Source organism: Balaenoptera borealis (assembly GCF_965194805.1).
Source record: "Balaenoptera borealis genome assembly, chromosome: 18".
Taxonomy (NCBI): domain Eukaryota; kingdom Metazoa; phylum Chordata; class Mammalia; order Artiodactyla; family Balaenopteridae; genus Balaenoptera; species Balaenoptera borealis.
The window spans coordinates 22,414,996-22,442,955 of NC_138877.1; the positions used below are offsets into that span (position 1 = coordinate 22,414,996).

At 42.4% G+C, this 27,960-nt stretch overlaps 2 protein-coding genes across 2 annotated transcripts in view; one reads left to right on the forward strand and one right to left on the reverse strand.

The window, feature by feature from the left end:
- The window catches only part of ERICH6B (glutamate rich 6B), a 48,762-nt gene extending 31,257 nt beyond the window's left edge, over positions 1-17,505 (forward strand). The window contains exons 8-11 of the mRNA XM_082365778.1: positions 5,188-5,273; positions 5,425-5,577; positions 11,973-12,198; positions 12,846-17,505. Of these exons, the coding sequence (XP_082221904.1) occupies positions 5,188-5,273; positions 5,425-5,577; positions 11,973-12,198; positions 12,846-13,154 (774 nt within the window). The 3' untranslated portion in view covers positions 13,155-17,505. The remainder of the gene's footprint in view (positions 1-5,187; positions 5,274-5,424; positions 5,578-11,972; positions 12,199-12,845) is intronic.
- A 4,894-nt stretch (positions 17,506-22,399) lies between these two features.
- Positions 22,400-27,960, reverse strand: part of COG3 (component of oligomeric golgi complex 3) — a 63,522-nt gene continuing 57,961 nt past the window's right edge. The window contains exon 24 of the mRNA XM_082365392.1: positions 22,400-24,334. Within this exon, the coding sequence (XP_082221518.1) occupies positions 24,305-24,334 (30 nt within the window). The 3' untranslated portion in view covers positions 22,400-24,304. The remainder of the gene's footprint in view (positions 24,335-27,960) is intronic.

The window sequence follows — 27,960 nt, forward strand, 5'->3', positions numbered from 1 at the left end:
CAAAAGAACTTAACATTCGTCGCTTGTCTTGGGCGGCGCCAAGACTTGCAGATTTCCACCCCCGCCCACGAGAATCTTAAAGTTTAGATGGAGGCCTTACCTGGCTTCAGGCACGTATCTCTCCAGATGGGCTCAACAGCACCCTGCTCGCAAAGCTGCGTCCTTGAAAAGGGCTCGCACTGTGGGAACCACGGGCAGAATGTACATTCCAAGGACGGGGAGGGGGTGGGGAGCCTTCCATTGCCCCGGCCAGCTCGCTGGTCAAGAAGCGGTCACGTTCTCTCCGAGACCTCCTCCAACACTGTGTTGGCCCCAGTGGTGGGACAACCAACCTCTCTTAACTGACCTCCCCCAAACCTAGTTGCCGAGGGAACCGGGCCCTCTTCCGGGGAAGAGCATCCTGGCTGATACCGACCGCGCCGGAAGCTCCTCCTACCGCTGCGCCCCCTGGTGGTCGGACACCTGCCAAGGATCCCTGGGAGCGGGGACTGTTCCCCGGGGGTCCTTACGGGTTTACTCCCCAAATTCAATTGTTATAAAAACGGACCAAAATGAAGATAAAAAGAAACTTTCTGTTGCTGTGAAAACTAAGTGCAATGCTTTTAAGATGACTCAATAAGAAAATAGCTTTTAAAAAAACTGCTTTGAACAAGATGTGGACCAAACATACACAGAAGATTGGGGCATATACAGAAATTTTTTTTAAGTCTACAATTCTGCACTCAGACTATGTAGAAATTGCCAAAACTGAAAGTTATAGATAATAAATTATGAATGGGGTTTAAGCAAAAATGACCACAGAGCCCTGCACTTAAAAATGGTGTTAGTACACATTTCTGCTTTAAGTTAAAACAAGCATATTTAAGGCATGTTTCCTTTTTTTTTAATGACTCCCCACTTTAGCCTATTTTTTCCCATTAACAGAATCAGCAGCCACACTTGTTACTGGCATGTGGATGGTGTGTCACCCCTCACATCCCCGTCTGGACCGGGTGGTCTTCACCGTGGTGTCTGGCATCTGGCACTGAGCTGGCACATCATAGGCCCCTAATAAATGTCTGTTGAATGAATAAATGAAAAAAAATGAGAGAGCTTGACGGAATATGGCCAATATCCCAAGTCCTCAGGCTCTCTTTGGTGCCCTGAGAGAAATAGATCTAAGTTTTCTTTCTCTTTTCTACCAAAGACTTATTTAACCAAAGGGCTACAGAGACCACTTTCACATTCCACTTATGTAATCTACCACCACAAGATGAGGAGTCTGAGAAAGAAGTAGTCGAACAATCTCATCGTCTTGTTCGCCGTAAGAAGACGCTAGAAATACACACAGACTGGATAAAGAGCAATATTAAGGTAAGTGTGACAGTTGGTGTTTGCACTTTGCACAGGGCTTTTTTTTTTTTTTTTTTTTTTTTTTTGGCGCAGGTAAGACATATACACACACCATCAGGGAGCTGTCAGGACCAATATGTACAACATGAGTACAAACAAGAAAAATATGTCCCATGTATAGAGGCACACCTGAGTGTGTGGGTCATCACAGACTGACTAGGACTTGTACTAGGGGTCGTTGAGACTCTTCTCCTTGTAGGGCCTACGTTAAGCAACTGGGTGGGGTTGGGAGTAGAGGAAATATATATTATAATATATAGGTCCCTCCCCTAACAAATTTAAAATCTATATCGAAAAGCAATCACATACGGACTTCCCTGGTGGCGCAGGGGTTAAGAATCCACCTGCCAATGCAGGGGACACAGGTTCGAGCCCTGGTCCGGGAAGATCCCACATGCCGCGGAGCAACTAAGCCTGTGCGCCTGCGTGCCACAACTACTGAAGCCCACACGCCTAGAGCCCCATCCCCCACCCTGTCCTGCCCTGGAGCTTTTGTTCCTGGAGCATCTGTCTCCTAACCAATTTTAAATGTCCTTCCTGCAGCCAGGGGGAAGGTTCTCCCCAAGATCTCTAAGCAAAGGATCCTGCCTAACCCACCATTCACGTAGGCTGCCCAAAAGGCCCACGAGGAGTGGGACGTTTGGTTGTTTTTTGTTTTTACAAATGGGCGATAAATTCCAAGTAGTTTGCTGAGTCAGGTAGCACTGTTTATAAGTGTGTGCTGGTGTTCAGGCAAAAGCCAGCCCAGCCAGCATCTCCGCAGCAGTCAGGGAGAGATCACAGACAGACAGGAGCCAGGGAGAGCTCAGGGGTAGACAGAGAGACAGCAGTAGGGAGAACTCACAGACAGAAGGCAGCTGTCTCATAGCCTAGGGTCCTGCCTATAAGGCACTGTTTTCTCTCTAGTAGAACTGAAGGAAGGCCAGAGATGTAGTCTCTTCTCTCTTAACTTTTAGCTCTTAACCTCATACTTTGTCCCCAAGCCAACAGTGATGAGATTTGGGCTTTTAGATGTGCTATTTGTGATATATTTCCCAGTGAGAGAAAATGTGACAACTCTACCTCTGTGTCAGAGATTTTCCTTTGCCCATGGGGTCCTTATCATTAGGAAAATGTCATTCCATGACAAGTGAATTTGACAAGAAGGAAGCATCTTGAGAAATTCTGGCTTTCAGGTGGCTTTTGAAAATAAGACCTAAAATACAAAATCCTCTCCCCTGAACAATATCTAGAAGCTTCTTACGAGCTATCGATAAGGAAGAAACCAACCACGGATGTCCTTATAAAGCACTTTTTTTTAGGTTTGAAAAAAAAGAGAGAGAGAGCAGTGATTTGCAGAGTAAATGTGCCAGGTGGCTGGGAGCTTAACGGCTAGAGGCAGTGTGTTTCCATGGTGGGGGGTGGGGGGGGGGATGGGAGGCAGACCGTGGGAGTCTGGCTCCCCTCTCACTGGAGAGCCTTGTGGAGGTCAGGTAGCCTCTCTTAAACAGGGATTAATGACAGTGTCTCCTCCACTGGGTCACTGATTAATGACAGTGTCTCCTCCACTGGGTCACTGTGTCATGGAAGTAAAGTGCTGAGCGCAGTGTGGGGTAGGGACACAGCAGCTACCTCACAGCGAGATTCCTGGGCACTTGAAGGCCACACCCTGCAGGGCCCATAGCGGCTCCTCCTCAACCAGCTGCCCCTCTTTCTTTCATTGTCTCAGATTTGGGCATCCTGCTGCGAGCTCTCTTGAACAAAGGATTCTTCACCTGTTAAAAACAAGAGCTCCAAAACCACTGACCTGACATCTAGTTAGAGTAACACGGGACACAAGATGATTTCAAAAGGCGTCCTGCTACAAACACCGGGGAAATTTAGACAAAACGTAAAAAGCATCCTTTTAAACGCAGAGTGTATAAGAAAGTGCGGGAGGTAATACCAGAAATAGAAACTGGAGGGCTTCCCTGGAGGCGCAGTGGTTGAGAATCTGCCTGCCAATGCAGGGGACACGGGTTCGAGCCCTGGTCTGGGAAGATCCCACATGCCGCAGAGCGACTAGGCCCGTGAGCCACAACTACTGAGCCTGCGCGTCTGGAGCCTGTGCTCCGCAACAAGAGAGGCCGCGATAGTGAGAGGCCTGCGCACCGCGATGAAGAGTGGCCCCCGCTTAATACAACTAGAGAAAGCCCTCGCACAGAAACGAAGACCCAACACAGCCAAAAAAAATAAATTAAAAAAAAAAAAAAACACCACTATCTCTCCACACCCAATAAATCTGTCATTAAAGAAGCAGACTTGATAGTAGGAATACAACTTTAATTAAAAAAAAAAAAAAGAAAGAAATAGAAACTGGAAAACGAGAAGAGTGAGAGCGAGAAGAGTGTGGGTGAGGTGGGTGTGTCCTGGTGGAGGGGAGGGGTGGGAAGCAGGACAAGACCTGTTATCCTGTCCTGATAACCCAAGGGCTTGGGTTTTAATGCCCGATGGGGACACGAGGGAGTTGGAAGACAGGCATCCTTCTCAAGCACAAGTGAAATAGCTACAATAAGTGACGACACGCTCAGCCACAAAACAAGCCACAGAAAACACTAAAGAGCTGATACCATATAGACTCTGTTCTCTTAACCCTGTGGATTTTAATTGGTAATACTAATAACATAGCCCAAAGCAACTTGTACATTTGCAAATTTTAAAACACTCTTGTAAATAACCTGTGTGTCAAAGAAGAAATCATATCGAAAATTTGAAAGGAGTCAGAACGAAATGAAAGGTAAGTATCTACACTTGGAAGAAAGAACTAAAACAGTATTTTGAGAGAAATGTTAGAGCTTTAAATGCTTATATTAAAGAAGAGGAGGAAGAGGATTGTGAAGAAGAAGAAAGATGGAAATCGATGAGCTCAATGGTCAATTCAAGGAATTAGAAGAAAAACAGACTCATATAGAAAACCCACGGAAAGAAGACATGTGTAGAAAATAATGATAGGAACAGAAATTGATACACTAGAAAGCAAAGAAATAGAATAAGCAAACCAAAAACCTGGCTCTTTAAAAAGACTAGTAAAACAGGCAAATCTCCAGGCAAGGTTGATCCAGAAAAACAAAAAAGAAAAGGTATGAATACTATAAAGAATGAAGACAAAGACATGACTAAGAGACTGTAGAGGTTTTTTAAAAACATTATATCGGGACTCCCCTGGTGACACAGTGGTTAAGAATCCGCCTGCCAATGCAGGGGACACGGGTTCGAGCCCTGGTCCAGGAAGATCCCACATGCTGCGGAGCAAATAAGCCCGTGCACCACAACTACTGAGCCTGCGCTCTAGAGCCCGTGTGACACAACTACTGAGCCCACGTGCCGCAGCTACTGAAGCCCACGCGCCTAGAGCCCACACTCCGCAGTAAGAGAAGCCACCACAATGAGAAGCCCACGCACCACAATGAAGAGTAGACCCCGCTCGCCGCAACTAGAGAAAGCCTGCGTGCAGCAACGAAGACCCAATGCAGCCAAAAATAAATAATGAATAAATAAATTTTAAAAAATAAAATAAAATCTGTGCACACACATGCACAGAGAGATCCATTTCAGCCTGCTCGTCACACAGACAGGTAAACCGAGGCCCTGAGAAGATTCCCACCTGGAATCCCCAGCAAGTTGGTGGTGGTTATGGGTGGGGGAGTGATGGGTGGGTGGCATGCGGGAATCAGAGCGTACGTAGACTGATCTCAAGCCTTCTAGTGACAACACCATGCTCTGATTAGGGACAATCAGCCCCTGCGAACTTTTCACAGGCTCGTCTCTTCTTCCTAGGTACATCAAGGTGACGGAAAAATCATTCTCTACCCCAGTGATACTGTCTTCCAAATTCTCTTTCCCGATGGATCAGGCCAGATATAGTATCCACTGGAGCACAGGGACACATATGATGCCTGAAAAGTCTGTGATTCAGGGCCGGGGCATGGGTTTTACTGGGGCCTGCATCCTCCGCAGGGCTCTGCCCTCTCCAGGGGATCCCAAGGGACTACTTGTGCCTTAACCATCTCCCAGTTATCCATCAGGACACCTGGCTATGCTCATCCTCAGTATAAAAGAGGGAAAGTTCACATACATCATTCTGGAAGACAGTGAAAATGTGTGTGTCCGGGCCCTTATCAACAACTCTGGCCATGCCACCTTCTATGATGAAAATGGAAACATCTGGTAAGCTTGGGTCATGAGTCTCAAACACCCCTCCCCGAGGAGAAGCAGTGTAATTAAGGTTTTGATTCCCAGTCTGCACAGCTGTCCTCTCTCTGGGTAAGCCTCTCTTTCTCTCTCTCATTCACTTATGAATTCATTCATCCGACTCACACCTGGGGAGATGGGTATCATGATGGGCCAGTAAGACCCTGACCTCTCCTTTTTGCACCATTGCTTCCCTGCCAGGAAATAGCAATCACAGACTCAAAGCTGGAGTAAGGTGGGACCCTTTTGGTTTCAGCTCTCTATATCATTTAAGAATCAAACTTCATGACAATTACCTTAGAAAGACCCAGTGACCCTCTGTTCCAGGTGCCTCGAAGAGGAGGGTATGGTGAGTGCATTGGAGGGGTGTGTATAGTATTTTAAAAACATAACTTCTAAATATTTCATTGTAACTAACTTAGATGTTATGTTCCCATTTCTGGTAATGGTGGGAAACCTCATCTTACCAATTCGAGGTAATTCAGTCACTTCAGAATTTTTCTCCACCTCCTTGGTGTAAGAACTCTGACTTTTCAGGATTTCTCCCTTGCCTTCTGTTCTAAATGGTCATGGGGTGGGAAATGCATATTGTCTTGAACCAACTTTATACTTCTTGATAGTCAAAGCCAAATTTTATTTTAATTCCAAAAAAAGGTTTTCATTCTCCAGACCTTGGTTTTTAAGAATATTTTCTCTGCTATGAGGTTTTTCAACACCATTTCCTAGTTGACTACTTTGTTCTCAAGGGTATCTGCCCTTCCTGGAGGGCACTTTGTATAGAAATTGATGTCTGAAATACTACAAAGCTACAGTAATCAAAACAGTGTGGTACTGGCACAAAAACAGACATATGGATCAATGGAACAGAATAGAGAGCCCAGAAATAAACCCACACACCTATGGTCAATTAACCTTCAACAAAGGAGGCAAGAATATACAATGGAGAAAAGACAGTCTCTTCAGCAAGTGGTGCTGGGAAAGCTGGACAGCCTCATGTAAATCAATGAAGTTAGAACACACCTTCACACCATACACAAAAATAAACTCAAAATGGCCTAAAGACCTATATATAAGACATGACACCACAAAACTCCTAGAAGAGAACATAGGCAAAACATTCTCTGACATAAATCATAGCAATATTTTCTTAGATCAGTCTCCCAAGGCAAAAGAAATAAAAGCCAAAATAAACAAATGGGACCTAATCAAACTTATAAGCCTTTGCACAGCAAAGGAAACCATAAACAAAATGAAATGACAGCCTACAGACTGGGAGAAAATACTTGCAAATGATGCAACCGACAAGGGCTTAATATCTAAAATATACAAACAGCTCATACAACTCAATATCAAAAAAATAAACAACCCAATCAAAAGAAGAAGACTTAAATAGACATTTCTCTAAAGAAGACATGCAGATGGCCAAGAGGCACATGAAAAATGCTCGACATCACTAATTATTAGAGAAATGCAAATCAAAACTACAATGAGGTATCACCTCACACCAATCAGAATGGCCATCATTAAAAAACCTACAAACAGTAAATGCTGGAGAGGGTGTGGAGAAAAGGGAACCCGCCTGCACTGTTGGTGGGAATGTACACTGGTGCAGCCACTATGGAGAACAGTACGGAGGTTCCTTAAAAAACTAAAAATAGAGCTACCGTATGACTCAGCAATCCCGCTCCTGGGCATATATCCGGAAAAGACGAAAACTCTAATCCGAAAAGAAATATGTACCCCAATGTTCATAGCAACACTGTTTACAATAGCCAAGACATGGAAGCAAACCAAGTGCCCATCAACAGATGAATGGATAAAGAAGATGTGGCATATTTATACAATAGAATATTACTCAGACATAGAAAAGAATGAAATAATTCCATCTGCAGCAACATGGATGGACCTAGAGATTATCATACCAAGTGAAGTAAGTCAGAGAAAGACAAATATTATATGATATCACTTATATATGGAATCTAAAAAATAATACAAATGAATTTATTTACAAGACAGAAACAGACAAAAAAAAACTTATGGTTACCAAAGGGGAAGGAGTGGGGGGAGGGACAAATTAGGAGTACTGTATTAACAGATACACACTACTATATATAAAATAGATAAACAACAAGGATTTACTGTATAGCGCAAGGAACTATATTCAGTATCTTGTAATAACCTATAATGGAAAAGAATCTGAAAATATATATATAAAACAGAATCACTTTGCTATACACCTGAAACTAACACAGTATTGTAAATCAAGTCTACGTCAATTAAAAAAAATTTTTTTTAAGAAGGAAATTGATGTCTAAAAGGGGGAAGAAAGTACTGGATACAAGAAGCATCTGGAAGCAGGGACCAGAAACTCAGTCAATTATCTCCAATAGCATCTGCTACATACAGTAGGGCCTCTTCTCCCTAATGACACTTAAATTTTATGGCCACAAGAGACCTACGGGAAAATCTACTTTCATATTCTTGTGGAGGAAACTTAGGTGCAGAGAAAATGATGAGTCACTCGCCCCAAGCCATATGTAAAATCACAGGCGAGCAGTTTTATGGAATTTTGCCTCAGCCTGAAGTAAAGCATTCTTTTAAATTATCAAATAAAGTTTGCGAGATAAACAACATCTTATCCCAGCGCATCAAAACCCAAGGGGAAGGATGGTGCTCAGAGCTGGGGAATGGCTGTCCCCCGCCTCGAGATTCTGATTCTGTAGGTCTGGGGCGGGGCCTAGAGATCTGCATTCTTTAAAAGCTTCCCAGGGGATTATAGGGGTTGGCTGGTGCTGGAGCCCAGGCCGGCGTGCCCACCCATCTCCCAGGGCTGTGGCACCCACTCGGGGCTGTAAGATAAAGACAGGGTACTCCGAGGGAGCACATCCCGTCCCCTCCAGGGGCGGCTGTCGTGTGACACCACCGACCGTTCCTGGGACTCCAGGAAAGCCTCAACTCCATGAGCAAATGGGCCCAGAGGTCCTGTCCTGGGGGAGAGCAGTGACCAGTGGTTCAACCTCTCTTCCTCTGGGCTGCCCAGCTTCCAGGCCCAGGCACTCGCCTCGTGGTCCCCTCCTGGCCCGGGAGCCCCTAACTTCTCATCTCCCGTCTCTTTCCTCGGGACCTGCAGACCTCTTGCCTTGGAAGTTTTTCGGAGACTGTGTTGACCCCTTCACAGCTCCTGATTCTCCAGAGTGGGAGACACACCTCCCTTTCTAACCCTGGGCTCCTCCTTCACGGGGAAACCGGGCAGCTTACAACCAAGAGGCTGTGGGATGTTGAAAGAGAATCGGTTCTGCTCAGCGTGGGCCCCGAAAGTCTTAGCAAGGGGCCCGGGGAAGCATCCTGCCCCCAGGGCCACAGGCCAGGGCCCAGGCCCCCAAGGGCCTCTGCTCTCACCTGCCACCCGTCAGGGGCCCCCACGGCAGGAGGGCCTCCACAGACGTGTCACTGCTGCTTTCTCTTGCCCTTCCTTCCTGCTGCTGGCCGGGCAGACTGAGCGGGAGAAGAGAAGCGCTCCCACCCCGGCTTCCCCGGCAGGGCCCGGGCGCTCTGCACACAGGCCGGGAGGCCCCAGGCAGCCCCTCCGCGCTCAGCTGTAAGCAGTTCATTGCCAAGGCGTTCTTACTGCCTCTCCCAAGGGCAGCTGCATCTTCTCTCTCTGGGTCAAGCTCTCATCTCATTTGACTTCAACCAAAGCGGCGCCACGGATGGCATTTCAGGCATCAGAGACCTGGATGGGAGAGGGACTGTCCCTGTGTAAAGCCTCACACCCATCACACCTGAAAGTTCACACCACGGGGCACAGCGGGCTCCCCAGCCCCAAGCTGCTTCGCCCTCGGGGGTGGCAGCACCCGAGAAGACTGCTGCCACCGCAGAAGGACTCGGCCCCCGATGGACTTCACGGTCAGAACTGCAGGCCCCTCGTCACTGGGAGAGACATCCTGTGGCAAAGGCCCTCCAAGCCATTTGGGAACATTGGGCTGCTGCACCAGGGCCCCGCCGACCCTCGTCACTGCCGGGAAGCCCGCGGCTCCCCTGGTCCAGCCCCGCCTCCCTCCTCCTTCGCATCACAGGCCCTGGGAAGGATGGAGCACCAAGCTGATTGGAGGACTGACTATTTCTTGGGTCGTTTTTTGATTCCATCTCCTCAGCGGAGGCAGAAGGCACGGCTGAAGTTTGCCGGCTGTGCGGATACTAAGCATCACCTCCACCCTCCAGGCCCACGCTTGAGGAACCGCAGACCAGGCCTCCCTCCAGAGCTCAGGGTCCCACACAGCAAGGGCCCCAGACCTGCCTAAACTCGGGGTCCCTGGTGGTGGGTCCCGCCAGCTCCGCAGTTTGGGTCTTTACACCCTCTGAGAAGAAGCCTTCAATTTCACACCATTTCTGGGTGTTCTAGACCCTAATTTCTTGAGGGAGCCTTAGCCCAGAACTGGATACCTCCAGGCTGAGACAGATCCTAACCCTAGAAAATGGGGAGAGCCTCATGCAAAAATTCTGATGGGAGCCATTTAAAGGGTTAGAAGCTAGCAGGGATCCTTTCCCCTGCAGAGTGAGAGAAGATTCCTCTTTGCCCTCCTCTCCATCAGTGATAATAAGGAGATCCTAATGTTCACCGACTTATTGCTTTGTACAGGCACTTAATCCTCACAAATACCCTATGAGTAAAGCACTGTTATTATCTGCATTTTACTGAGGCACAGAGAGGTTAAGTAACTGGCCCAAGGTCACACAGCTTGCAAGTGGCAGAGCCAGGCTATGAACCTAGAAAGTCTGGCTCCAGAGCCCAGGTTTTTAATTCATTACATGCATCACAGCCGCTTGTCTAGGTAAAGAGGGATGTGGTTGGACAGGCTGGGGGGCCCCATGGTGAAGGGACTTAATAGTTTGCACTTGGCTCAATGGGCAGTGGGAAGCAACAGGAGGACCCAGTGTTGGGGAGTGACCAGAAGAAGTTCTCCTTATTGGAAGTGAACAAGGCAGCCGTTAGTAGGCCTGAGCCGGCCTCTCCCTCCCAGCGTCCGACAAGGCCCCTGAACACCCCAGACGAGGCCTGGCAGGTGGTCTGAGTAATCCGGGCTCCCCCAAACCCTACCTTCTCCTGACTAACCCAGGTCCCAGATTCTCTTCCCTTCTGCGTTTGGTTCCCGAGAGAAGTTGCTGCCCATCAGCACCAATTCTCAAGACAGCCCTGGCGGGACTCAAAAAGCAGAAGCCAGGGCAGAGGGGTACGGTGGGCTTGAAATGCCAGGAAAGGATGGCTCGAAGGAGAGCAGGGCCTGGGCTGGAAGAGGGAGGAACCCACCACCCCTCACTCACCCACAGCTGTTTACACGGGCGCCGGGCACAGTGCGGGACAGGGTCCACCCAGGAGCCAGACAGAGGTGGACCCTTCCCTCCCGACCACAAGTTACATTTCCATTTTAGTGGGACGGACAGATGATAAGCAAGCCCAGTCGATTCTCATTGTCCAAGATAGTTCTGTTCTATAAGGTCTGCAGCACATGAACTAGCAAACCCCGAACCATTGCTCCCAGGGGAAAGATGCAAATGCACACATTTCACATAGAGTCACAAACACGCACAGAGCACTGAAGGATTTCAGTTGCCTGATGTACACATTCCCAGCTGCTATGCCTTCTTAATTCAGCTCTTGACGAAGGAACCAGAGGATGGAGCCAGGAGGAGCAGGGCACGTGGTGACAGGAGCTTCAGTTCTGGGGCCGCCGGTTGGAATCTACCAGGATGGGTTGTTTCTAGTGTGTACGGTTATCTATGTGTGATATATACACACACCTATTTCCCCAGGGAGCAATGGTTCAGTATTCGCTAACTCTGTGTTTGAGGCAACTTTATAGAACCCAACTACACCAAATAATGAGAATCAACGTGCATTAGTAAATTATAGGAAGGAAATTAACAAAGAGATGGAGATAGTCATATAGGGACTCAGGGGGCTTCAGGAAGGGCTTCTCTGAGGAGGTGACATTTAAGCTGGGACTTAAAGCATAAGCAGGAGTCAACCACGCCAAGCAGGGTGGGGAGACGTCTCCAGGCAGAGGGAACAGCACGGCAAAGCCATAAGGAGTTCAGAAGCATGCGTGACCCGGGAACTGAAAGGAGCAATTGGGCGTGAGGGGCCAGTGGCACCAGAGGAGACTGAACGTGGACAGGCCAGGGCCGAAGGGCTGCGCCTAGATGGGTTCACCTCCTTGTTGGCATTTCTCCCACCTGCCAAGGCCCCATGTTGGGGGGAAAGAGCAGGGGTGGGAGGGGAGGAAGGAGGGGTGGGCTTCCATCCCTGGGAGAGGCTGTGCCCTAGCCCCCAGGGCCCAGTGCTGTGGCTGCCTGATGCCTTCTTGGTGTAGGTTGAACCTGAGCCAAAACCTGGGATACTACTTCGCCAGAGACAAGTACCAGAAGGCCTGGAACTGGTGGGATCTGAACCTGCACATCCATGCGCCCCCCGTCCAGCCCATCTCCTTGAAAATCAACCAGTACATCAAGGTACAAATAAGGAGCCAGGATAAGATCATCTTCCGCTTCAACCACAAAAAGAAGCACATTTGCTTAAACCTAGGCACCAAGTACAAGGTAAGGTCTCAACTCCCCACATCTTCTGCCAGGTGGGGAACTACGTGCACGCAGGCCACTGCTGGCTTGAACTGGTCCATGCCCAGGCCTCCAGGCCATGTTCTTCAACACTCCAACCCCTAGGGAAACGAGGCCCCCTTCCCTGACCCGATGCTTGACCATATACAAAGCAATCATTTAACTTCCGAACACTTATCATTTAACATAAGATTCGGAGCTGAGGAAACTAACATTCTCATCCAAGCAAGACCCAGACACGCTCCAAGGGAGCCCCAGATGGATGTGGGGCTCATAGGCAGACACTGTGAGGGCCTCACTCTCCTGCTGTGCTAGGGAATCCAAGGGGAGAAGCTGGACGCCCCCAGGAGGCCACAGCCTTTGGAAGGCAGGTCACACCAGGGCCCAGAAGCTGGCCACCCTTTGGTTTGGGGTCAGGTTGGGATGTGGCCACGGGCACAGGCCAAGTGAGTGTCTTGGGGAAGCAGCAGAAAGGCTGCTGGTGGTAGGGCTGGGTTCACAGATTCGCCCTGGAGAGTGACGTTTCCAGGGAAGACTCGGTCATGGCCACAGGGTCCTAATCCTGACGCGGGGGGAGCTTGGTGCCCAGGTAGCATTAATCCTCACGAGCTGCCTGTGAATTCCCACAGTACATTACCCCGGCGGTGCTGAGCAAAATGAAGAAGAAAGCAGTCCTGGAGATGGAATTCAGTTCAACGGCTCGGAAGATCCAGATCCTTCTGGGAAAAATGAGTAAGATCCTGAATATACTGACCATCTCTGACTTGGAATGCTTCATACAGGGCATCAAGATCTTTCCAACAAGACAATATGAGTTGGAGGAGGAACTCTCATCTTCCAAGCTGGGGCAGTCACCAAATTGTGCTGCTTCGGCACGTGCTGAATGTTTCGGGGAGGTGAAGGTGTCCGAAGCCCCAAGGAAACCCCCAAAGCCCTAGTTCATATCTTGTGAGAGCTGGTTTGTAATTTGGGACCTATCACAGCTCCTTGATTTGGAGGAAAAAAAAAAAAAAAAAGTTGTTCAGGGGCAGAGAGCGGCTGACAGACCCTGTGGCTGGGCACAGAAAAGACTTAATCATGCACCCTGCCAGCATTAGAAGCAAATTGTTTCAGTAGACAATACATGTCAACACCTGTCCCACTTGCTTCTACTGATCACTTGAATGCAGATGTTCTTTTGTGACTTTCCCATGCTTGGGTTGACTCAGGACACAGACTATCTCAAAGCCTAGCTCTGCCCACTGTTGGCTGTGTGACCTTGGGCAAGTAGCTCTCTGCCTCAGTTTCCTCATCTGTAAAATGGGTCTAGAAATAGTAGCTTCACAAACACCCCCTCTTCCACCCCTGCCAAGACAGAGGGACGCCCAGTCAGCAAAGCAGCACCAGCCTGCAGCCAGTCCCCCAAACCAGGAGCCCAAAAGAACCCACACTTAAACTCTCTTCAATAGCTGGGCCCCTTTTGGTCACTGGTTACAGTCACCAACTCAAACAGGTAAAGCAAAATGGGAAACGTGTAATCTGGATGGAAGATGCAATGGGTCTCAGAAAGGACTGGCACGTGGGAGGCCTCCGGGAGCCAGGAGGACTTTCGTTCTCAGCTCTGTGACACTGGTCTTGTTCCAAAGACATGTTTTCTATGCATCTCAGTTCACGTGGCTTTGTCTCCTGGTCTTTCTCAAAAGATCCCAGTGGTCTCTATTGGCCTGGCTTGATCAGGAGGCCACCCTTGGTGTGATCCAGTGTGGTAAGGGAGGGTGGGGTTATGTCTTGGCTCCTAGTTGATGTCAAGCATGGAGAGGGGCAGTAGTTTCTAGAAAAGGGGGACTCAGGAGCTGGGCACTCCCCAATAGCGTGCCTTTCATATGTCCCTGGGACACTGCAAACTTCCCAGGATGGCCTCAACTGCAGCCTGAACCAAAAGAGTATAGGAAACGCCACCTTCCCGGCTCAGCCTAGCAATTAGCCAGCTGATCACGGCTGTGAAGAGACAGCACAGCCCCACCTTCGCGGCCCCGCTCTCCTGCCGATCCCACACTGCCTGCCGCCAGCCCTCACCAAAGTCCCGTCCTCACCCAAATCCCGACAACTGCGCGCGTGGGGTGGGACCAGGGTGGTCAGGCTGGCGGTAGCGGGGTGTTGCACGGTCACTTCCCCGGTGTGACTATCACACCTTGTTGGCAAGTAGCATCATCAGCTAAAACAAGTTACTTTGTTGCCAGGTAGTGACCGCTGGGGAGCAGACCGTCACAGGCCACACAGTGCTTGGGTTGACTCAGGACACAGCCATTCTAGGGACCTTGTTAGTTTACACCTCCGCTCATGTGGGCAGAGGTCCCTTCTCTTACCAGGCCCTGGAGACAAGAAGCTCCGGAGTCGCGTCTCGCAGCAAACAAATCCTCCCGAGGCTGCGTGCATCTCAGAGCCCCGACGTTTCTCCCACGTGTGCCCTGGAAGCAGACAGCCCTGGTGGGGGTCTTGGTACCACCACCCGCTAGCTGTGCGACCTTGGCCAAGACAGTGAGCCCCTCTGGGACTCCGTTTCCTCCTCTGGAACAGGAGGGCAATCACCAACACACCTCGCAGAGTTAGAGTGAGGATGAAAGCAGGTGGCGTCAGTGAAGCGCTCAGCGTGGCGCTTCACAGATGTGGGCACTTTATTATCATCCGCCAGTGCCTCTCCCTGGTCTTTCTCCTTCCACAAAACCTGAAGACATGACTCACCCCATTAACGCAGAGATTGTCAGCAGGTGCCCTCGCAGAGGCATTGTGTTTGGTCAGCTCCCTGTTTTAAATATTCTATTGCCAACGTCTATATAGACACAGTATTTCACGTAGATTTTAGGCATTTCCAGCCTCTCTTGTAGCTGCTGCTCCGTTCGAGTGTTATTACCAGCCAGACAGAATTACCCAGCACCCAGGGACTGTTTCATAAGGAAAAGGGAGTCACCTCACAGATTGTGAAGGAAGTAGTGAAAGTAGCCAGATGACCAGGAACTATAAAAATCCAGCCCCCACCCTCTGTATTAGTTTGCTAGAGCTGCTGTAACAAAAAGGACCACACACTGGGTGGCTTACACAACAAAAATTTATCATCTCACAGTTCTGGAAGCCCTAAGTCCAAGATCAAGAGCGTGGGAAGGATGTGGCCCAGGCCTGTCTCCCAGCTTCTAGTAGTTCCTTTGTCTTCGGCAGTTTTCACATGGTGCTATCCCTGTGTGTGTGTCTCCGTATCAAATTTCCCCTTTTTATATGGACACCAGTCATACTGGATGAGGGGCCCTCCCAACTCCAGTATCTTAACCAATTGCACCTGCAACAACAAGCTGGTTCACAAGACACTTCCTGCTTGGATACCAGGAAAACTCACTAGAGAGCAAGTGCCACCAGACACCCCTCGACACACATACGGCTGCCAGCGCAGTGTAGAAAGCAAAACCCACACCAGAAACAGAAAGAGACGCCCTTCCCCTGTGCCTTGCAGTGTAGTGCCAGCACCCTACAGAGTCTAACTTTGCATCAGCTGGCAATGGAGAAATGTTCTCAGGGTCCAGCTTCAGAATCTCAAAGCAGGGCCCAAAAGGGTGGATTTGGAGCTGAGAGGCACTGTATCGATAACTGGCACGGAGAATCTTCCTCATCCCTGCCCCAGCACTCAGTGAAGCATGGAAAAATCACACACACACACACACACAGGAAGTCAGCTTGGCCAAGATGAGAGCAGTTGCAGTGATGCCAAGTCTAGGACACTGCCACAGCAGTGGACCGACACTTTCTGCTTTGAAAAAATAAAAACCTGCATCTGTAATGCTTCCTGTTCTCCTTCCTCTGGTCCTCCTGCTTCTGGTCTGTCCCCTGCACTCCCATTTCCTTCCAATAAAGCCCTTTCCCGCTCAAGTTAGACATGATGCCTTCTGTTGCTTACACTCAAGGACCCTGAGAGATACAGAGGATGAGTAGTAAGGAGACAAGTGTGGGCAGATAGATATGCAGGGGCCTGAACAGCCCATGTGCTTCAGGAGTTGAAAGTTTTAGCAAAGGGGAAGGAGAGTGTTTGTAAGACTAGGTTCCTGGGGACTTCCCTGGTGGTCCAGAGGCCAAGACCCCGCGCTCCCAATGCAGGGGGCCTTGGTTCGATCCCTAGTCAGGGCACTAGACCCATATACTGCAACTAAGATTTTGCATGCTGCAACTAAAGATCCCGCATGCGGCAACAAAGATCCCGCGTGCCGCAACTAAGACCTGATGCAGCCAAATAAATAAATAAATACATAAATAAATATTAAAAAAAAAAAAAAGACTAGGTTCTTGTAGTAAAGATACTTCAATATTCCCAGCAAGGAATATTGAAAACAAGGGTTTTGGCCCAGGACAATGGCATTGGAAATAGCGGAGGAGAGGAAATAGAGGAGGGCAGGAGGGGGTAGAGAACAGGCAGGACTTGGTAGGAATGGGATGGGGAAGGGAAGGCTATGTGACTTGGGCCCAAGTGGATTCTTTCAACAGATACTTACTGAGCATCTACCTCAGGCACCGTTCTAGGCACTAGGTATACAGCTGTAAACACGGCAAAGCTCCTCCCCCGGGCAGCTTACAATCCAGACTGGGGGAGGCAGAAAAAAAAAACAAGTAGGGACTTCCCTGGTGGCCAAGTGGCTAAGACTCTTCGCTCCCAATGCACGGGGCCTGGGTTTGATCCTTGGTCAGGGAACCAAGAGTTTGCATGCCGCAACGAACACCTGGCGCAGCCAAAAAAAAAAAAACCAAATAAGTAAAAGACATCATTTGTTGGTATGAACACAACTAAGCCAGGTGAGGGGATAGCAAGTGCTAGGAGCTGGGGGTTGTTGTATATATCACAGGGTTCTGCAACCTTGCCACCATCCACATTTTGGACTGGGTAATTACGTGTAGTGGGAGGCTGGCCTGTGCATAAGATATTTGGCAGTTCTAGTTGCTTCTACCAACTAGAAGCCAGTAATACCACACACACACACCTGTCATGACAACCAAAAATGTCTACAGACGTTGCCAAAAGTGCCCTTGGTGGCAGGGGTCAGGGGTCATCCCTTGTTGAGAACTACTGCTGTAGATCACGTTTGGGTTGTTTTGTTGTTTTATGGCCCAGCATATATCTATCTTGGCAAATGTTCCACGTACTTGAAAAGAATGCAATCTGCAGACTCTGGTCCATTCTATAAGGAGTCCACACGTTATTTAAAAAGAAAAAAAAAGTCATTGCCATGAAAACAAGCAAACAAAAACTTTACAAACTGTCTAAATTAAAAGAGACTAAAGAGACGTAACAACCAAGTTAACATGTATGAACCTGGAAAAGAAAAAGCTATGAAACATTTTGGGGAACAATCAAGGAAAGTGGAATATGGGCTACATAGTAGATATTACTGATTTTTTTTTTTCTTTTAGGTGTGATAATGGTATTAGGGTTATGTAGGAAAATGTCCTTACTGTTTGGAGATGGATGCTGAAGTATTTAGGGGTAAAATGTCATGATGCCTGCAACTTACTTCAGATAGTTCAGCAAATCAGTGTGTGTCTTAAGCAATGATAATTAAAACTCACCTGACTGGGAATTCCCTGGTGGTCCAGTGGTTAGGACTCGGTTTTACTGCCGGGGCCTAGGTCCCATTCCTGGTAGGGGAACTAAGATCCTGCAAGCCGTGTGGCACAGCCAATCAATCAATCAATCAATCAATCAATCAATAAAACAATAAATAAATAAATAAACAAAACAATAAATAAATAAATAAACAATAAATAAATAAAACAATAAATAAATGAATGAATAAAACAATAAATAAATAAATAAAACAATAAATAAATGAATAAAACAATAAATAAATGAATAAAACAATAAATAAATAAAACAATAAATAAATGAATAAAACAATAAATAAATAATAAATAAAACAATAAATAAATAAATAAATAAAACAATAAATAAATAAAACAATAAATAAATGAATAAAACAATAAATAAATAAATAAACAATAAATAAAACAATAAATAAATAAAACAATAAATAAATGAATAAAACGATAAATAAAACAATAAATAAATAAATGAATAAAACAATAAATAAATAAAACAATAAATAAATGACTAAAACAATAAATAAATAAACAATAAATAAAACAATAAATAAATAAAACAATAAACAAAATAAATAAATAAATAAATAAAACAATAAATAAAACAATAAACAATAAATAAAACAATAAATAAAAAAACAAATAAATAAATAAAACAATAAATAAATAAAACAATAAATAAATGACTAAAACAATAAATAAATAAACAATAAATAAAACAATAAATAAATAAACAAACAATAAACAAAATAAATAAATAAATAAATAAAACAATAAATAAAACAATAAACAATAAATAAAACAATAAATAAAAAAACAAATAAATAAATAAAACAATAAATAAATAAACAATAAATAAAACAAATAAAATAAAACAATAAATAAAACAATAAATAAATAAATGAATAAAACAATAAATAAATAAAACAATAAATAAATAAATGAATAAAACAATAAACATAAATAAAACAATAAACAAATAAATAAAACAATAAATAAAACAATAAATAAATAAAACAATAAATAAATAAAACAATAAATAAAATAAATAAATAAATGAATAAAACAATAAATAAATAAAACAATAAATAAATAAATGAATAAAACAATAAACATAAATAAAACAAATAAATGACTAAAACAATAAATAAATAAATAAAACAATAAATAAAACAATAAATAAATAAATGAATAAAACAATAAATAAAAACAATAAATAAAATAAATAAATAAATGAATAAAACAATAAATAAATAAAACAATAAATAAAACAATAAATAAATAAATAAATAAACAATAAATAAAACAAAAACAATAAAACAATAAACAAATAAATAAAACAATAAATAAAACAATAAATAAATAAAACAATAAATGAATAAAACAATAAATAAATAAACAATAAACAAAATAAATAAAACAATAAACAATAAATAAAAGAATAAATAAAACAAACAAATAAATAAATAAAACAATAAATAAATAAACAATAAATAAAACAAATAAAACAATAAAACAATAAATAAAACAATAAATGAATAAAACAATAAATAAATAAAACAATAAATAAATAAATAAACAATAAATAAATAAACAATAAATAAAACAAATAAACAATAAATAAAACAAAACAAAACAATAAATAAAACAATAAACAAATAAACAAGTAAAACAATAAATAAATAAATAAAACAATAAATAAAACAATAAATAAATAAACAATAAATAAAACAATAAATAAATAAATGAATAAAACAATAAATAAACAATAAATAAATAAACAATAAATAAAACAAATAAAACAATAAAACAATAAAACAAGAAACAAATAAATAAAACAATAAATAAAACAAATAAATAAATAAAACAATAAATAAATGAATAAAACAATAAAATAAATAAACAATAAAACAATAAATAAATAATAAATAAAACAATAAACAATAAATAAAACAAATATAATAAAACAATAAATAAAACAATAAATAAATAAAAATAAATAAATAAAACAATAAATAAATAAATGAATAAAACAATAAACATAAATAAAACAATAAATAAATAAAACAATAAATAAATAAATAAAACAATAAATAAAACGATAAATAAATAAACAATAAAACAATAAATAAATAAATGAATAAAACAATAAATAAAACAATAAATAAATAAAACAATAAATAAATAAAACAATAAATAAAACAATAAATAAATAAATGAATAAAACAATAAATGAATAAAACAATAAATAAAACAATAAATAAAACAATAAATAAATAAAACAATAAATAAATAAAACAATAAATAAAACAATAAATAAATAAATGAATAAAACAATAAATAAATAAAACAATAAATAAATAAATAATAAATAAAACAATAAATAAACAATAAATAATAAATAAAACAAATAAAACAATAAAACAATAAATAAAACAATAAACATAAATAAAACAAATAAATAAATAAAACAATAAATAAATAAATAAAACAATAAATAAATAAAACAATAAATAAATGAATAAAACAATAAATAAATAAACAATAAATAAAATAATAAATAAAACAATAAATAAACAATAAATAAAACAATAAATAAATAAACAAACAATAAACAAAATAAATAAATAAATAAAACAATAAATAAAACAATAAACAATAAATAAAACAATAAATAAAACAACAAATAAATAAATAAAACAATAAATAAATAAACAATAAACAAAATAAATAAATAAAACAATAAACAATAAAACAATAAATAAAACAAACAAATAAAACAATAAATAAATAAACAATAAATAAAACAAAGAAAACAATAAAACAACAAATAAATAAAACAATAAATAAAACAATAAATAAATAAAACAATAAATAAAACAATAAATAAATAAAACAATAAATAAATGAATAAAACAATAAATAAATAAACAATAAATAAAACAATAAATAAATAAATAAATAATAAAACAATAAATAAATGAATAAAACAATAAATAAATAAAACAATAAATAAATAAAACAATAAATAAAATAAATAAATAAATGAATAAAACAATAAATAAATAAAACAATAAATAAATAAAACAATAAATAAATAAATGAATAAAACAATAAATAAATAAATAAAACAATAAATAAATAAATAAAACAATAAATAAATAAATAAAACAATAAATAAATAAATAAAACAATAAATAAAACAATAAATAAATAAACAATAAATAAAACAATAAATAAATGAATAAAACAATAAATAAATAAAACAATAAATAAAACAATAAATAAATAAAACAATAAATAAATAAAACAATAAATAAAACAATAAATAAATAAATGAATAAAACAATAAATAAAACAATAAAACAATAAATAAATAAAACAATAAATAAAACAATAAATAAATAAAACAATAAATAAATAAATAAACAATAAATAAAACAATAAACAAACAATAAATAAAACAATAAATAAAAGAATAAAATAAATAAAACAAGAAATAAATAAATAAAACAATAAATAAATAAAACAATAAATAAATGAATAAAACAATAAATAAATAAACAATAAATAAAACAATAAATAAATAAATAAACAATAAATAAAACAATAAATAAACAATAAATAAAACAATAAATAAATAAATTATAAAGTTATTTTAGAATATACATAGAAAAAAATCTGGAAGCTATATGCCAAACATTTAACAGCAGTTTACCTTTCAAGGTTCATTTATGAAAGACTTTCACATTTTATGTTGAAATTCAAACACTACAGAAATGTCTAACAGTGAACATATTTTGATAACCAGGAAAAATGTTTTTAAAAACCCCCCAATATGTATTTATTGGATGACTATTTAATGGATGCCATGATACCAAGTTTCCAGCAGCTGTCTCCTTTCTCTGGGGGTTGGGTGCTGAGGAAGAGCAGACAGACAAGCTAGTGGAGGAACCACCACCAGAAGAAAAGCACGCCAGAAAGGAATCGATGAAGTTCCTCTTTTCTGAGAAGTAACCTTCTCTCCACCAATACACCCCCAGTTCCTTTAATAAATGGACCCTTTTTAAAAACTAAGGTTGACTATTCTTTCTTCCCTGTAAGGTAACAGCAGAAGAGAATTTAAAGATATGGGGTTGTGAAAATACAAATTTGTTTTTATTGTGACTTCAGTAACACTAAATTTCAGCACAACTATTTGTGCTGACAGACCTCAGGAAACTGGCAGTTTTGCAAATAAAGAAAAATTATCTGTCACCTAATGAAGCATTAAGATGCTTCAAAATGTCTTTCCACAATAATCATCTTGCCAAAAGAATCCACACAGTACAAGTAAAACCGGGGAAATCGGAATAACGTTGGTGGAGGGTAACACCGTCAATATCCTGCTTGTGACACATGTTATTGTTCTGCAAGATGACACCACTGGGAGAAATCGGGTAAAGGTACACAGGATCGCTCTGTATTATTTCTCACAACTGCATGTGAATCTACAAGCTATCTTAATAAAAATTTCAATTAAAAAAAAATTTTAAAGAATCCACACACATAACAGACCCATGAGGACAAAAAGTAGGAAGCAAAAATCTTTATTTTTTAAAAAATTCATTTATTAAAAACAGCAAATTCTAGCCAAATAATATAAAGCATTTTAAATTAATTATTTGAAAGTATGTACACTCTTTGTATAAGTAAACACTTGAAACTGTACAGATTTAAACAGTCATTTAGCAAACAAGTTGGATCACTATCACCTACTCAGCACTTTTGTAAGGTGTTTGTTTCAGAAATAAAAGACTCAAAACACAAGAACGAGTGCCATCAAATATTTTTATCCTTAAGAACACACTCTGCTCTGTACATCAAATTAAATCAGTCAAGTATTGTACAATAATCATGCCCTCATTTCTTTGGAAAGGCTATTTAAAAATCAAATGTACATATAATATACAAAACTGGATTGTACAGTTTATTTCATTAAACACATATTTAAAATAGTAAGTGGAAGTAAATATAATCTTCCTAATTCATTCATTTCCTGCTGAAGAATGAATATGGACCCTCTTTACCTTCTACCTTCCCAAAATATAGAGTAATCACCAAGTTAAACTGAGCTGAAAAACAAGTGACCTGTTTAAAATGACAGACATCAGGATACGTAACCTATCTACACATGGCAGGAGTCTGCTTGAAGCGGATGAGAAATGCTACAGTCTCACAGAATGAGGTCTGCTGGCTACATTCCAGAACCTCTGTCAGCATTCTGTCTCTAAATTAGTGTCTGAATAACTCAAACTTCATTGTGAACCAAAGAGCAGGTTACATTTACTATAACATTAGAGGCAAAACCAATCCGATCAGGAAACAGATATTTGTAGGAAAACTCAGAGATGCGCATAATTTTTTTGATGATCCCTGCTATCGTGTGGTTGATTTTAAGGGATGGCTGGTCTCCGTCATCCTCGTCTCTGTGAGTGAAACGTCTCCTGCTGTCGCAGGGTACAGATCCACAAGGCAGGCTCGCGGCACAGCCACCACGAACGTACAGGACATGAAAGTGTTCACTTCTCAAAGAACTACGGAAACGGAAGGCAGCGTGCAGAAAGCTGGTTAACCCTAACCTTCGTGCACGAGACACACTATTCATCAGGCTTCCTCTCCTCCTGTATGTGCCAGATTGAAGACGCCATAATTGGCACCTCCCCCTCACCGACACTGCCTATTGTACCATGAAGATTCTCATTAAAGATACGGCACGTATCTACCATGAGGACGCTGCAGCTACCTGCCTACTTTTGAACGCTCTGCACCTAAGCAATTCATGGAGTACAGATCCTGGGACCTTACACGAGGTCCTTGCATCTTGAAACTACCTCACATCAAACACACAGAAAGATAACACACTGAATTCCCAGGAAAGCAGAACATGTTCTCAGAAGCACCCAATCTATCCCAAACTAAACTTCAAAGTGATAGGAGAAACATTAAATAGGGTGTAGAAATAACATTTCTGGAAGTAAAAAAATAGTCACTGTGGAATGCTCAGTGGTTAAAAGGATTGCAGTGTTTCACGCTTTAACAAACCTTTCTCTTAGAAGCTTTCTAATTAGCTGTATTACTGTAAAGTTCTTTGCACTATTTATTGTCTATTTTCATTGCACATTTTTCTTAAGAACCATTTCACTGCGTGCCCACCATAGCTTCCTCTTAAAACCTTACACTGCTTGTGACCATTTAAATGAGGCAGTAATCAGCGCTCATAGATTACAGCTTATCTTTGGCATTTTGATGTTTTCAAAACAGAAACACAAATCATGTCACACTTTGCTTCCACTTCATTCTGCGGTCAGCCCTGAGCAGCAGCCCTGTGGTTCTCGGGAAGCCCCTCGTACAATTCCCCCGTGTCCTGCAGGCCGTGGGACTTGGCAGCCGGCTCCTGCCGGACCGGCCATTTACGCACACAGCCCGACGGGCCTGGTTATTTAGAAACTGACAGTAGGAGGTTCAGCTGAAAAGCAAAGAGAAAGGCCTTGTTAGTTCTGCTGTGGAATGCCATACTCAAGATAAGTTGTTTAGATCCTCAAAAAACAATGAGAGGAAATGTCTGATTTTTAAGAGACCAGTAAACACGGCTGTAAGGTATAAACTGGACCTGAGGTGCTGATTCCAGAAGCAGCCCCGGGCGCTGCACATTGTCGGGGCCTGTGGGGAGGTATCGCTGAACCTGGGCCCTCAATTCATTAAGAATCCAATCAGGAAGACAGAAAAGAACTACATACCAACACTAATGAGAGACAGAAATGGCCCTAAATAACCGACTTCACGTGCCTCTATGCAGAGTGCGTTTCGCGGAGAGTTGTAAGTAAGCTGAATTCTTTAAATGACTCTTAACTGCACAAGAATAGGCACGGCAGGTGAGCTTCACCTCATATGCTAACTCGGACCAGGAGCCCCCTGTTCCCTCTGTAAAGGAGCGCGAGACCCGGAGCCAGCCCGGGGAAAACCAGAGAAATCGCCACTGCGACAGGAGAGGATGGCAGCCTGCGCTCTGCAAATCTGTCACCCTGGCCTGGAGAGACTTGTGGCTAGATGAGCCTGGCAGTGTGCCCTTCTATATAGTAGGGTTTTGGTAATCAAAATAATCACCCCCTAATCTCGTCTATTAAATGTGTACTTTCAGTGAGAGGTACACAAAATCACCTCTGTGTTTTTCCTGTCAAAAATACAAAACCTGAATCTAATCATGAGGAAACAGACAACACCAAACATTCTACAAAATAACTGGCCCGACAAGGTCAAGAAAGCCCAAAAAGGCTGTGGAACTGCTCCAGGTTTAAAGAAACTAAAGGGATGTGACACCTGAAAGCAACACTTGGACTGGATCCTGGACTGGGGAAAACAATTTGAATACGGATGGGGGATTAGGTAATAGTATCCATGTTACATTTCCTGTTTTGATCCTCATGCAGCGTGTAGGGTAAGAGAATTCCTTATTCTGGTTCCTACTCTATGAGCCTGTGGCCAAGTGACTCAGTCAGCAGTCAGTTAATATCAGCTGTTGTTATTAACTAGAAAATGTTAACAGTTCTGAAAGAGGAACAAGGAACAGTGAGCATGATGGTCTCTATTAGTGTTTTTCTTTTCTTTTTTTTTTTTTTAAATTTTATTTCTGGCTGCCCTGGGTCTTCGTTGCTGCACATGGGCTTTCTCTAGTTGCGGTGAGCGGGGACTACTCTTCGTTGCGGTGCACGGGCTTCTCATTGTGGTGGCTTCTCTTGTTGCGGAACACAGGCTCTAGGCGTGTGGGCTTCAGTAGTTGTGGCTCGCAGGCTCAGTAGTTGTGGCTCGTGGGCTCTGGAGTCCTGGAGCCCTGCCCCCACCCCTTTGCCAGGACAAGCTTCCCCTGCAGCCTTCTCAAGTGGTGGGTGTTTCTCGTCCACATGCCTGGAACCACTGGGCCTGGAGGCGGGGTCAGAGTCCCCTCTGTTCCTCCCTGTCATTTCCAGACCGTTCTCCTTCCCTCTCCCAGCACCTTCCCCCAGCTTTGGTTTTCATCGTATCAGACCATGCCCCGCTTCACTCCTCCATCTACGACCCCTCCGCCATCACCCAGCCCTGCACCTCCTGCAGGTCTCAGAGCACTATCACTCTTTCCTAAAACTACTCCTGCAGGACTTCTTGGTGGTTTCAACATCCAGACAGCTAACCTTCCAGGGTCCGCCTCGGCTCCTCTCCTCCAATGACCTCATCTTCCACCAACCACATCAGCTGCTCAGGCCGCGGGCACATCCCAGCCCTGTCATCACCTCTAACTGCAACCCCTCCACAATCCCATCGTCAAGCGGCTCACTCTTTGATCGCCACAACCCATCTTCCCAGCTCATTTCCCTCTCACATTCCAATGCCAATGACCGTTTGACTCCACCAGGGCCTGGAACCCACGGTTCCTCCTGCCTTCTCACTCCCTTCCCTCAGCCCCCTCCTGCTCCTCGTCTGCTTGAGTTCCACGACAATCACGACAGTCACTCCCCTCTTCAACTCTCCTGCCCTCACCCGCCCCTGCCTTGTCCCTCCTGGCAAAAGCACAGCCCTGACACAACCCTCCAGCAACTCCACGTCTACACTCATGCAACTGACGATGACTGGAGAAAAAAAACATGAGACAACTACGCTGAATGCTTTTTCTTGGACTCATAACCAACCACCGAACTCAACAGAACCTTCCTCCGGAATCTTTAGCACCCCCTCACTCTCAGTGATGACCCTGTTTCCTGTTCCCCTCACAAACGTAAAGCAGTCAGAGGAGAGCTTCCGTGAGCTCCCATCATGTGTGCCAGCTCCCTGCACGTGCGCCCACACGCTCGGCCTTCTCTCCTCTCTCCACGCTGAACCCTGCCGGCCCCTGACAAAGGCCCCACTCTCCAACTGCCCCTGAGATCACATCCCCCCTTCTCTTCTCAAGGACATTTTCCCAGCATCCATTTTTCCCTCTCTTTAGATCTTCCCCATGAATATACAAACATACATTTCCCCTATCTTTAAAAAAAAAAAAAGGAAGGAAGGATAATCGAATAACAAATAAAAATAGCTTATCTAAAAGGGGAGAGAAGGAAAATGCTGGAGGGACTGGAAAGGGAAGCAAGACTTCTCCAAATTTACCTTGTTCCATAAATCTGACTTGGGAATCATGTAAACATTTTACATAATTAAAAACAAAATTAAATCAAAATGAGGGGGAAAATCTCTAAATATTGAAAATAAACTAACTACATGTCAAGTTAGTGGTATAATCACATAGAATATAATTGCTTCAAATGACTTATAAAAAAGTATCCTGACTGGGGCTTCCCTGGTGGCGCAGTGGTTAAGAATCCACCTGCCAATGCGGCAGACACAGGTTCGAGCCCTCGTCCGGGAAGATCCCACATGCCGCGGAGCAACTAAGCCTGTGCGCTACAACTATTGAGCCTGTGCTCTAGAGCCCACAAGCCACAACTACTGAAGCCCGTGCTCCTAGAGCCCGTGCTCCGCAACAAGAGAAGCCACCGCAATGAGAAGCCTGCGCACCGCAACAAAGAGTAGCCCCCACTCGCCACAACTAGAGAAAGCCCACACGCAGCAATGAAGACCCAACGGAGCCAAAAATAAATAAATTATTTTTTTTTTAAAAGTATCCTGTCTACAACCCTAGTACTATAGAGAAATCATTTTAAAATATGACCCATAGAGCCATACAAAGAAATTCATACAGCCATAAGAAAGAATGAAGTTCTGATACAAGCCACAACATGAATGAACCTTAAAAACATTATGCTGAGAGGAAGAAGCCAGTCATGAAAGCCATGTATTGTACGATTCCATTTAATGCACTGTCCAGAATAGGCAAATCCACAGAGACAAAGGTAGATTAGTAGAAGAGGGGGGAATGAAGAATCTGCTAACAGGTAGGGGTTTCTTCGTTGGGGGGATGAAAGTGTTCTGAAATTAGATAGTGGTGACGGTTCCAGGACTTACTGAATATACTAAAAACCACTGAACTGCCTACTTTAAAAGGGTGAATTTTATGGTATCTGAATTATATCTCAATCTAAAAATGACCCCATTTCTTCTCCAGCTACCATCCCATCTTTTCTC